The 12388-nt window shown below is 42.8% G+C and overlaps 2 protein-coding genes across 3 annotated transcripts; both read right to left on the bottom strand.

The window, feature by feature from the left end:
* Positions 1-1094: 1094 nt before the first annotated feature.
* On the bottom strand, positions 1095-2096 carry LOC306930728 (putative E3 ubiquitin-protein ligase makorin-1; the record flags this gene model as incomplete). Its single annotated transcript, XM_079511823.1, has 1 exon — positions 1095-2096. One exon carries the CDS (start codon positions 2094-2096, stop codon positions 1095-1097), a length of 1002 nt encoding a protein of 333 aa, XP_079367949.1.
* Positions 2097-3818: 1722 nt separating this feature from the next.
* Positions 3819-11637, bottom strand: LOC306931255 (uncharacterized protein). 2 transcript variants are annotated; one of them, XM_079512551.1, is made up of 5 exons: positions 11543-11637; positions 8699-9562; positions 6917-7107; positions 6201-6327; positions 3819-5180 (listed from the first exon to the last, which is right to left on the bottom strand). In XM_079512551.1, the coding sequence occupies exons 2-5, from the start codon at positions 9556-9558 to the stop codon at positions 5027-5029; spliced, it is 1332 nt and encodes a 443-aa protein (XP_079368677.1). In that variant the 5' UTR covers positions 9559-9562; positions 11543-11637; the 3' UTR covers positions 3819-5026. The 2 variants fall into 2 exon arrangements, with proteins under 2 accessions (XP_079368677.1, XP_079368676.1); XM_079512550.1 differs by having other exon boundaries at positions 11444-11620.
* Between the last annotated feature and the right edge of the window lie 751 nt (positions 11638-12388).

The raw sequence follows: 12388 nt of genomic DNA, 5'->3' as shown, positions 1-12388 counted from the left end.
AGTGACCCATGCGGGTTCTTGAGGGGGTTTACGGGGGTCAAATTGATTTATTAGGAACAAAATGAACCCTTAAGTTACGGGTGTGTAACTCTGAGAGTACTCTCAGAGTTCAAATTAGTGTAGATAGAGGTCCCAGGAATCAAAGTCATGTCAAATGGGGTCCTAATGCATGATTAATGCATTCTGTTCTTCTTTCACCTTTATTTATTCAGGAAGGTCAATTGAGAGCCAGCTCTCTTTTCCAATGACACCCTGTTACAGAAAACATAGCATACATTTTAAACACAAATACATTACAAGATAATAGACATTTCAGTAAGCAAGTAAGGCTTTGTAGATCCCAGGTTCACAATGGCGTCGACATTCATTCATGCAATGTTTAATTAATAATCTAAACGTTATCCACTACATAGGTGAGTATTAATTGGCCTATATTTACTAGAGCCCTGTTAGTCAGGGTTACCCGTTTCCAACTCTCATGTCAGGGACATAGGTTTGGATTTTGAAAGACAATATTGTTGGGGGTAATGTATTTGTTTTGTAAAAATAAAGAAATACAATTCACGTATTTATGATTTGCAAATCCCCATTGTTGGCCTGGGGAGGTGTAGACTACGGTTAGTACCATGTGCATCCTCCGATTCACATAGTTAACAACTTTGTTTTGCTAAATGCTGCTTTACTGTTACCGCAGCGCCATGTACAAATTAATCAACTTGCTTCTGGAGGGCCCAACTTCATTTATTTGGATTATGCACTAAAACACATTAACGAGAGACAAGACTACAATATAAGTCAAATAAATTGAGTAAACCAAAATAAAGCAAATGACAAACAAATCACCTACCAGACTTAGGTTAGAATCGGGTTAGGTGTGGATGGGGTGGCCGAACGGTTTGCGGAGCGGTCTTGATACCGGAAGGTCGCCAGTTCGTATCCCCGGACCGGCACGTTAAAATTACCACCGCTGAAGTGCACTTGAGCAAGGCATTTAACCACTACCATGAAATGTTCTATGAGCAGGGCTGTAAACAAGTATCTGATGCTTAGTCCAGTTACCCTGGGTAAATATAGTAACTTTGCTTTGACTGTGGTTAGTAGGGTATGGTCCAGATCTCCTCGTGGAACCATTCGTACTCGGTATGCATGTCGTCATCGATGCCCACGGCCAGCAGCATGAGAAGCATCTCATCCAACGTCACCATCTCGTTGGCCCACAACGCTGTTCGCCTCGAGTTCTGCCTCCGCCTGTTGGATCCCGAATGCTTCCACCTGGGTTGTTCTTCCTCCAGGCGACCGTCGGGGAAGGCGTGCCTGTAGAAACAGTTTGGGCTGAAGGGGCAGGATCCCCGGCCCTCTGCAAAATACCGACATGGTTTCCTCCCCGTGCTGTCCTTGTACTTCTGGATGAGCTTCTCCTTGTCGTCCTTGTCTTTGACCCAGTACTCGCTCGGGATGATAAAGTTGGACGTGATTCGACACTCGGGGCAAGACTTGATGATCTTCCTCTTAAACTGCTTGTCGCTCCTCCACCTGCGGATGCAGCGCAGACAGTAGCAATGGCTGCAGTTGGAGAGGATCCCGAAGCGGCGCTCGCTGGGATTGGCCCTCTCGTACACCACCTCCATGCACACGCCACACGTCATGTCCTTGCTGCGCTGGATGGCGAAGGAGATCTCCATGTCCTTTTCGTGGGCCTCGACGCAAGCCTTGGTATGCTCTGAGCGCCGGGCGTCGTCGGTGGGGTGGAGCACTCGCAGGCCACACATGTCACAGACGTCGCCGTGGAGGTACGCACAGCTGAGGCCGAGGCGGCACTCGCCCAGCGCAGCGCGTGGACAGAACTGGTTCTTCGGGTCCTCGGCCCGTCCACAGTAGGGCTGCCCGGGTACAAATTCAGCAGCGTAAGGACACAGCCGGGTCATCGGTTCCTTTTTGTCGTCGACAGCCCGGTCCGTCTCAAAATCCTCAACGAGAAGGAAGGGACTCTCGGCTTTCACGGGGTCGGCCCGTCTGGTGTAGGGCTGCCCTGGCACGAACTCGGCAGCATTGACCCAGTCCACAGCCCCTAAGCCATGGGGTGGTGCACTGGGCATGAGGTCTGAGGTGCAAGTGTAAGGGTGCACTGTATTTAAAAATGGAGGAATAAACTACATTTAATAAACTACATTTAAACTAACTAACGTAAATTGAGTGTGCACACCCAACTGGACATTGCTATATATGCACATGGCATGACGTAAACACAAACAGCACAAACCGTTGCTCAGAAATGGACTTCCGGGCAGCTTCAATGGTGTGATAGGTGGGAGTTTCGGAACTTACAGTATATTCAGCACATTGAGGTGTTTTTGATAATCAAAGGTTGTAATTTACTGCGAAAGATGCTCTATTCTTGAGGAATTTGTATTTTCTTGAGAATTTCCAATTCCAATACTTTTACTTCTACTCCAGTACTATAGTTATTTTGTAGATTTTGATTATTAGAAAACATACATTAACCACTTCTGCCCTATACATTTTGGCCATTTTAAAATAGCCGATATACAAGCTCACAATGCTTGCTATTTTCAAAAGATTTTATACATTTGAAAACTTCTGCAAAATTCTGCATAACGAGTACTTTCTAGTTTCTACTTTTGTACTTTAAGTACATTTTTGTACTTTTACTCAAGTAGATTTTAAATTCTGGACTTTTTTTTTTACTTGTAACAGAATAACAGAATATGTCTACCTAGCAGCATTGATACTTTGACTTAATTAACAAATGTGAATACCTTTTCTACCACTGCAAGTTTGTCAACCACTGCTGTAGAGCTGCAGGTTGCCTACCTCTGCTCTAACACATCTGTCTTGTTTTTTGTAAATGAATGCACTACTTGATCATACTACAACTACAGCGTCTTGGAAACACATCAAAAGTAGCAGAAGCAGCTTGAAACGACACGTTCGAGCTTGTAGGCCTGCTACTTTTTGAGGGGCGCTATAGCCCCTCCTATGCTCAGCTTTGTAGGTCTGTGCACCACGGAATGTGATGATTTGATTGGCTGAGCACAGAATGTATGATAAGAGGCTGATAGCCGAAGGCTGGATAGCCGAAATGCCTGTCATTCCATCATGCAAAAATAAAAACTAAAACGCAGTCTTGGGCTGAGCTCACACCTTTCATGCAATTCTCTGTGCTCGTTGGGTGTTGTGTCATGGCCGCCCAGCGGCCCAATGCATTTCCAATGGAGGTCACATGGTTTGACCCAACATTGTGTTGTGTGAGGGGGAGGGGCGCAGTCGAAACGCCCCTCCCCCTCACACAACACAATGTTGGGTCAAACCATGTGACCTCCATTGGCAATGCATTGGGCGGCCATGACACAACACAACATGCATCCAACGAGCATCCAACGAGCAGAGAATTGCATGAAAGGTGTGAGCTCAGCCTTGGGCCTCACTCAGACCTTTACTGCATTGCTGTATGCTTGCTGGATGAATGTTGTGTAGTGTCATGGCCGCCCCAATGCATTTCCAATGGGAGTCACATGGTTTGACACAACATTTGTGTTGTATGAGGGGGAGGGGCGCAGTCGAAACACAGACGAAAGCCATACAACAGCTTGTAGTCCAAAATGTGGACTACAAACCATGTGACTTCCATTGGAAATGCATTGGGGCGGCCATGACACTACACAACATTCATCCAACAAGCATACAGCAATGCAGTAAAGGTCTGAGTGAGGCCTTGGTGTGTGCGACCCATTACCTTTATTGTAATGTGATTTTTTGAGTATCTGTACTTAGCAAGTCCTTTTCAAATACTGTATAATGAAAACAGCAATCTACATGCTCACTGCATTGTGAGATTGTAGTTCCATTTTCTATTGATAATGTTTTTTGGGGGGAAATGGGGCACGTTTGCCAACCTTAATCTGGTCGTTTTCCGCATGTCGGACCAATGACTGGTCAGAAAAGTGTATACGCACCCCGGGAAATGACAAACTTTTAACACAGCAACTTTGTAATAGGTACTTTTGCAAAAACCCAAACAGCAGTTTAAGTCGAGTGAAAATTGACTGAGACACTCTCACTTGTAGTGGAGTAATATTTCACCAGGACTATCTATCTAATATTTGACCAGGACTATCTTGATTAGTTTGTCCACCATTGGTGCTTGCTTTGCTTTGATCCAGATAACAATGAAACCACAATATAGATATTTGCTATTTTCACTACTTTTGAAAGTGAACGTGGTCAAGTCTGTCAGTCTTAAGACTAAAGTATTAACAAAAGCATGTGACTACAATGGCTACATAATTGGAATTGGAAAAGAGCCTGTCACAGCTCTTTTCTTCCCGAAAAGGATTATATATGGCACATAAAAGTATGTATTAACAAAAATAAAATTATAAACGTCCTCTTACTCTAGGACAGCGGTTCTCAAGCTTTTCTTGGGGCGGCAGTGGCTCATGGGTAGACTGGTGAGCCAAGGTTCCCAGTTTGAAACAGAGCTCCCCAGAGGTAGTCCTTGAGCAAGACTCTGCACCCCTACTTGCTCCCGATGTGCAGGTTCGTACGAGCCTTGCATGGTTTCCTCCGCCATCGGTGTATGAATGTGTGTGTGAATGTAATGCACAATCTATGTAAAGCGCTATATAAATGCAACATTTATTTACCATTTTCTGGACCAGAGCCCACTTGAACATCTTGGGCCGCATGTATTTTCAGAGCATGTTTATTTCAATAATCAATCGATAGTGTTCCATGTTTGACCAGTGGGACTAAACGTAGTATACTTTAAGTTCCTATTTATCGGTATCACAATGAAATCATTAAAACCTTCCCACTTGAAGTATTCTCACGGCCCATAGGTTGAGAATCACTGCCCTAGAGATATGGGAAAAAATGGCTGTGTGCTTCGGAAACAAACGAAACGCAAAGCTCTCTGGACTGTCAGTCCTTCACGTTCTTTATAATCAAAATACAAGTAAAATAAAAAATCAGTTGAATGCCCCATGACTTGAGTTACCCAATTTACTTAATTTTGTTTTAAACTGCTGATTTGGTTTTCTATACATGTGTCAAATATGGACAGTGTTATGTCCAACATTTTGGACATAAATCCATGAGAGAACAGGTCCACAACTTGCACCTTGTCTTTAATGGCTTCTATGGCTCTCCTCAGGTGGGACCTGTAGTGAATAGAATACATACATCAGTGGTGGAAAGTAACTAAGTACAATTACTCAAGTACTGTACTTAAGTACAATTTTGTGGTATTTGTACTTTACTTGAGTATTTCCAACTTCCAATACTTTTACTCCTACTCCACTGCATTTTAGATCCAAATATTGGCCTCGGTGGGGGAGGAATCCTGAGTCCCTTGGTCCAAGACCAAGTCAAGACCGAGTCAAATTATGGGCGAGACCGAGACGAGAGAGTAAATTAAAATGTGGACTCGAGACCGGACTCGAATACTACAACACTAGTTAATAGTTATTTTGTAGATTGTAATTATTATTACAAAATATACAGTAACTATACTTCAGCCTTATATACATTTCGGCCATTTGAAAATCACCGATCTACAAGGTCACAATGCGTTGCATCGCAACACATTGTGAGCTTGAGCTTGGCCATCCAGGATCCTGGTGAATCGTGACAATAAAACATTTGAATCTGTAAAAAAAAATATATAAAATGGAAAAACGCTAATTTAAATATAGCATATCTATAATTAAATATTCCAAAATATTTTTTCACAGAATCAAAGGTTTTATTGTCATGATTCAACAGGATCCTGGATGGCTTGGTTTTGGAAACCTCTATGGAAAAAAATGAATGGCCTATTTTCGAGCGGCACCACACAATTGACCATATGCACACCGCAGACAACTTGCAATATTAAAGTTAATATGCAGGGTGGTAAAGTGCAATTTGTTGTCCACTGTAGACACATTATGAGTTACTTTCTGTCCTTGCAGGTGATTATTTTTCTAAGTGTTGGAGTTCGGAAGTGCTTGTTGGATATCACTCAACTGCCTTGCGTACCACCTGTTTTGAATTTGCACATAATGCAGGAGGCAGCAGGACGTTGCTTTACTGAAAATGAGCACTTCCAAACTCTGACGGCAAGATGGCTGCGGTCTGCAAAAGGTCAATGGCCTCCACTGCTATTCCCTGGCCAGGCCTATACGGAGCGTGAAACATACTTGAACACCAACAGGCTCCCCAGAGTCAGCTCCACATCCTCGGCCTCAGGAATGACATTGAGCTCTTCAAAAGGAAGATGGCTTTGCACCAGGCCAGCCAGGCTTTGGCATAAAGCATCTACCTCTTCTGAAAAGAGGAAGTTTTTACGTTAAGTGTGGATATTATGAAGATTATGGGGTAAAAAAAAATACATGAAAAAAGGTAAACGACATGCACATCCCCAACCTGAACTTGGGCAGGTGCTGAGCGACAAACAGTAAGCAGAGAAAAATAACGCTCGCACACTGAGGGCTCCGATGCGACAGATGCTTTATTGCACCACAAAAAGCTGTGACATTTCGAGCTCAAAGCTTACTTATTTGGAGCCCTCCGTGTGCGAGCATTAATTTCTCCTAAGTGTTGATTTCGTCGACTAAAACTATGACGGAAAACTATGACAGAAAACGATGACGGAAAAACGAAATAAAAACTAAGCTATGATGACTAAAACTAAATATATTTACAATTTAGTCAACAAATAAAAACTAGGCAAAAATGTTAGGGAGGGACTAGTATAGTGTAATGGAGAAGAGATCCAGTAGAACTAAAAGAAAAGTAATTTTCTGTGTGGTTGTGCTCTGAGGTGTTGCGCTCTGTAAATGGCATATCTACAAGCTCACAACACGTCGACACTAAACTAAATAAATCAAAATGTGCTGTCTGTCAATAGACTTGCCTTCACAGAGCTGAGAAAACATGGACGTTTCGGTTGTGTGCGAGCTGGGCTTTATGCCGGCTGCCAGAAGCTGTTCTTTGAGCTCCTTCCTCTTGTTGTTGTCGGTCCTGAGGTACCCCACGAGGGTTGCAAGAGACATGTGTTCTGGAGGACCAACCCGCCGGCCCAACTCCTCCACTGTGATGTTGCATCTGCGTATCACATTGCGTTACATGAAAAACAGTACAATAGGCAGTGGCACACAGAATAACTCGGTAACTTCCAGGCGATTCCTAGGTGTTACCATTACCTAATGTTATACTAATTACTACGTTATACTAATGAAGGCTCTGTTCCATTCTGGTCAAACAGAAGTGTCCTTGAGTGCGTTCCAAATGGGCCCGTACGGGTGTGTAACTCTGAGTGTACAAATAGAATCAAATGGACCCGTAAGGGTGGACCAGAAGGGCCTGGAAGTAGGAAGAGTTCTTTCCAAAATGGCTGCTGTGCATAACCTAACCCTGTCTGTGATCTTATATACATTTATTCATTTTAATGTATTCCTAAATACACAGCTATAGATCGGCCCCATCTGTGCGCGCTGTGCGGTTAGAAGTCTAATGTGTGCAGCATAAACCTGCTCCGCACAGAGTGTGTACTCACCCTGACAGAAAACGTGTGTTTAGTCAAATATCTCCACTTTTTCGCACGGATAATGTTCTCTGTCAGCGACGAGGCCGGACCCGACATGAGTGCAGAACTTAACATATGAAAACTTCCTTTGGGAACAGCCGATGGGGCACATAATTGACAGTTTTGATATGTTCACTCTTGCACTCATTTAGGGCCCCATTGCCCTTAGAGTACCGTGAGCAGACCGTGGAAAAGTGGAGATATTTTACTAAACACATTTCAATGAATCTAGAGAGGATAATATCTGACTCCAAGTCTTAGGAATGAATTATTGGGCGAGTATACACACCGTGCGGAGCAGATTTATGCTGTGCACGTTAGTCTGGGGCTGTGGGGCTAATTAGGGGTAGAGTGGCCGGTAGAGCGGCTGGATGGGAACTGCTAGGTTCCCAGTTCAATCCCGGGCTCCCCCAGAGTTAGTGCCGAAGAGTCCTACTCTCTCTGAACCCCAAAATGCTCCTGATGTGCAGGTTGGTGCCTTGCATGGTTTCTTCCGCCATCGGTGTATGAATGTGTGTGCGAATGGGTGAATGTAATGCAAAATCTATGTAAAGCACTTTGGATAAAAAGCGCTATATAAATGCACCATGGGCCATTTAGTCTGCTAACAGGGATGCAGGGATGGGACCGACCTATGGCTGTGTATTTGGAATACTTTGTATGTAAGTTCACAGACATTCTGGGGCTATTCATATACCCTACTGTTTTATACTCTTACTGTACTACCGTATTTACATTATTTTACTAACTTGTAGCTGCACTTTAACAATTAACAATAGACATTTTATTTATTCCTAGATCCGTGGTTCTCAAACGATTTCATTTCAAGGACAGTGTACAAATGGAACCAATGTACCCTACGCGTCCATTTGGTTCCATTTGTACTCTCAGTCTTACAGACTCATCAGGGTCCATTTGAAAACCCCCTGAAGGAACCCTGAAAGTCCCTGGATACCACTTTGAGAACCACTGTCCTAGATTGTATTAAATGTTACAGTTATCCACCAATGTGCAAGTTACAGGTGTCGGAATCGGTATCGGGGAATTTAAGGAAAACTGGTTATCGGTCATCGCTACGTTAATATGAAAACACAGTTAGGAAAACCATACCTTCTCTTTTTACCAGCGGATAAACAAGGAAGAACCATAGCGATTTCTTTAAAAACGGTAGGGGTAGGGGTGGAGGTGTTAGGAGCATCAGTGTGATGATGATGTTTGGAGGGATCGGGGATGGCGAGCGCTGTTGTTGTTGTTTGTGAGGTGGTGGTGGTGAAGGTGGTGGCAGTGGTGTTGTCGGTACTGGTGCCACCGACAACAACTGTGTAGATTTCTTCATTGGCGGTACTGGTGGTAGTAGTAGTCGAGGGAGTGTGCTGTGTGGAGATTTCTTCATTGGAATCTCCCAGCTGATGAGCAGCCACGGCATCTTCATTGGAATCTCCCAGCTGATGAGAAGGGACGGCATCTTCATTGGAATCTCCCAGCTGATGAGAAGCCATGGCATCCTCATTGGAATCTCCCAGCTGATGAGAAGCGACGGCATCTTCATTGGAATCTCCCAGCTGATGAGCAGCAATCACATCACTGACGATCCAATCCGAACAACGCTCCTGGGGGTGTCCAGAGTGCGTGTCCATTAGGCGCACGACGCAGCTGTTGAACGTGTCCTTGTTAGCGAACGAAAATGACACGTAGGCTCTGCAGCCGTTGGCCTTGGTGGTCGCGGGATCCCCAGTCGACTTCCCTCTGCACTTGTTGGATCTCTCGCAGCGCCAGTGGATCCGGTCCACTCCCTTCTTGCACAAGGCCGAGAATTTCCCGACGCCTTCGTCTTTTAACTGAGTCAGGTGTCTGTCCATGAACTCGTCTCGAGTCTGGTTCTTGGGTATGACGTGTACCGTCCTTTTGACGCCGAGGTTTCTGTCTTTCCTCAGGGAGCGGTCGATCTTCTGCTGCCAGAGAGACTCCATTTCACTGAAATACAAAAAGAAAATAAGTATTAAGTAGTCAGATAATTATTATAACGAGTTAACAACCATAACACTAAGGAATTGTAGGTGATTCATTACAACAGTACAATAGAATGTGGTGTGTGTCATGGTCCCATATGGAAAGAAAGTAGAAGAAACATATATGTTGTCCTGTTGCCTCCAATAGTAAGTCTTTACATTTTATATGTATGTCATTTACATGTATGTCATGTAAAGTACATACATTTGATATGTGAACTCTTGAAAGTGACACCTTTTATACAATCCTCATATAAGACAATAAAGTGAATCATGTATGAATCAAGTAAACATGTATGTGATCTGAGGTAAGTACATGGCAAATTGTCTTTTCCTTACATGTTCCATACAATGTTTGTAGTTTTTAATTATATGAGATATATCCTTTCCATATATAAATAAATACCATTATAGTATGTATTTTATATGTTGGTATCCATTTAATTTACAAGAAAAGTATGCTTCTTTTATATGATTTTTATAACATTGTTATATGTCAGCCAATACATTATACCTTATAGGTATTAAAAAAAAACATATGTTTTATCTATGACTATATATAAGTTTTTGTGAAGTGTATAGGTATAACTAACATACAATGTGCTATAAACCCCTGGGAGATAGTTGCTGAGATGGAGCGCCAGACCTACCATCAGCTCCCAATTCTTCCCGCATCACTTGCCGCACACAAGCCGTGCTACTCATATGCTGAGTTGCCAGTGCCCAGGATCGAACCCATGATCTTGTGGTCTAAAGGCATATGTGAAGTGTTTGATAACTATGCGGGGGGGGGGGGGGGGGGGGGCATTGGCCGGGTGGGGAGGGGCACTGGCTGGGGGGGGACTGGCTGGGGGGACACTCTATAAGTTTGACAACACACAAATACTAAGGATTTTTGTATGTGGATTTACTGTCATATACAGAAATTATAAGTTCCCAAATCATATACGTTTCACTTTTTATTGTATGTGGATTTACTGCCACATATAGTTCTTATACGTTACAAAATTATATAGGTTTCACTTTACAAAACAATGCTATGGCTCTTATGTGCTTTGACTGTCATAATATATTAACTACAAGTTTCATGTAAAACATACACATTTAGTTACATCTTTTCCATATGGGTTAAGAGAAAGAAAGCATGCAACATTTGACAAAACATGTAAGCTCATTCAAACTACAATCGTCTGCCTGAGAGAGGTGGTATACAGCAGTAGTTCCCAAACCTTTTATCTCGAGACCCAAAAAAAGAGATTAGACGTTTGCCTGCCCAAACTAGTGAACATAGCAGATCCACAAGCTCTCTTACAATAAAGGAACTATACAACACTTCCAATGCCTTGCTTTGTGTGCCCTTGCATTGTGCGTGTCCCTGTGATGTCATGTCTATGGATATTTTACTATGACGTGGGTTCCCCCAAACCCACGTCAAAGACTGTCCACACAATTTACCCTAAACTGTTAAGGGGTAATACAAAGTGATAAATTCCTAACATCACTAGCAAAAAGACTACAGAAAGATAATTAGTAGTAGCATTTTCTTACAAGAGAACATGGTCGAAATGTTACAGTACTAAATTTGCCTTCAACTGCTTGATTGATTGAATATTTTATTAACAGATTGCAGAATGGGTAGGCCTACAGACTAGTTCAAGTAAGTGCGTGCACTACTAACTTAAGTTAGTAGTGCACGCACTTACTAGTTAGCAGTTACACTAAGGGACCAATAATGTTTATATTAAATGTAGCATTTCTCTAGCTCTGGTCCATAGCTCTAATGCTTCTAATGCAAAGACATTAGAGCTATGGACCAGAGCTAGCATTTCTCCAAACATGTACTTACCAATGAATAAAGCTTGTATGTATGTGTAACGTAAATAACTTTGTAATGGAGCAGCAGAACAGACATGCAGGACTGAGGACAGAATAATAGAGAAATCACCCGTCAAAGGCTTCTGCCAGAAACAAGGCCAGAATGTGGTGGGGTTGACAGTGTTGCCAGAATGTGCGACAGCAATAAGCAATTGAATCAGGTCTATGAAAACTAAACGCATTGCGGTCACCGAGGCTAAGCCACTATATTTGATTGATTGATTGATTGATTGATTTATTAACAGTTTAGCAGAATTACAGTACATTTCAAGTACAACTCAATACAAAAACTGTTAACTGTGAGTGGACAACACCATAAAGCATTACACTTGTTTACAATAGGGCCCACCATTTTCAATTCATCAAAACATTTAGAGACGCACGAATATACACAATAGTCAAAACAGGAAATAATCATAGGAGGTAAAAAGGGAAAAGAAACATATACAGTGAGGGGGAACAGGGGTGGGTGGGGGATTCAGATTTTACGGGGGACAGTTTCGAATTGCAGCCGTCCGTAGGTGCCCTTTGAGAGCAGTTTTGAAGGAGTCAAGGGATTCGCATGTCTTAACGACTGTAGGTAGGGCGTTCCACATTTTGGTGGCATAGGAACGACTGCATTTTGGCACCTACGGACGACTGCAATTCGAAACTGGCCCCGTAAAACGCCCTCCCACCACCCACCCCTTTTCCTCTCACTTGTATATGTTTATTTTCCCTTTTTAACCTTAGAGTATACTCTAAGTTTTTACCTCCTTTATGATGAATTCCTGTTCTCTTTTTTTTGCTATATAGAAGTGTCTATTTGTACGTCTCTAAATGTTTTGATGATTTGAACAAGGTGGACCCTCTTGTAAACAAGTGTAATGCTTAATTGGGTCGTCCACTCACAGTTAACAGTCTTTGTATTGAGTTT

The sequence above is a fragment of the Electrona antarctica genome, assembly GCF_951216825.1.
Source record: "Electrona antarctica genome assembly, chromosome: 10".
NCBI lineage: Eukaryota > Metazoa > Chordata > Actinopteri > Myctophiformes > Myctophidae > Electrona > Electrona antarctica.
This window is presented reverse-complemented; position numbering and strand designations above follow the sequence as displayed.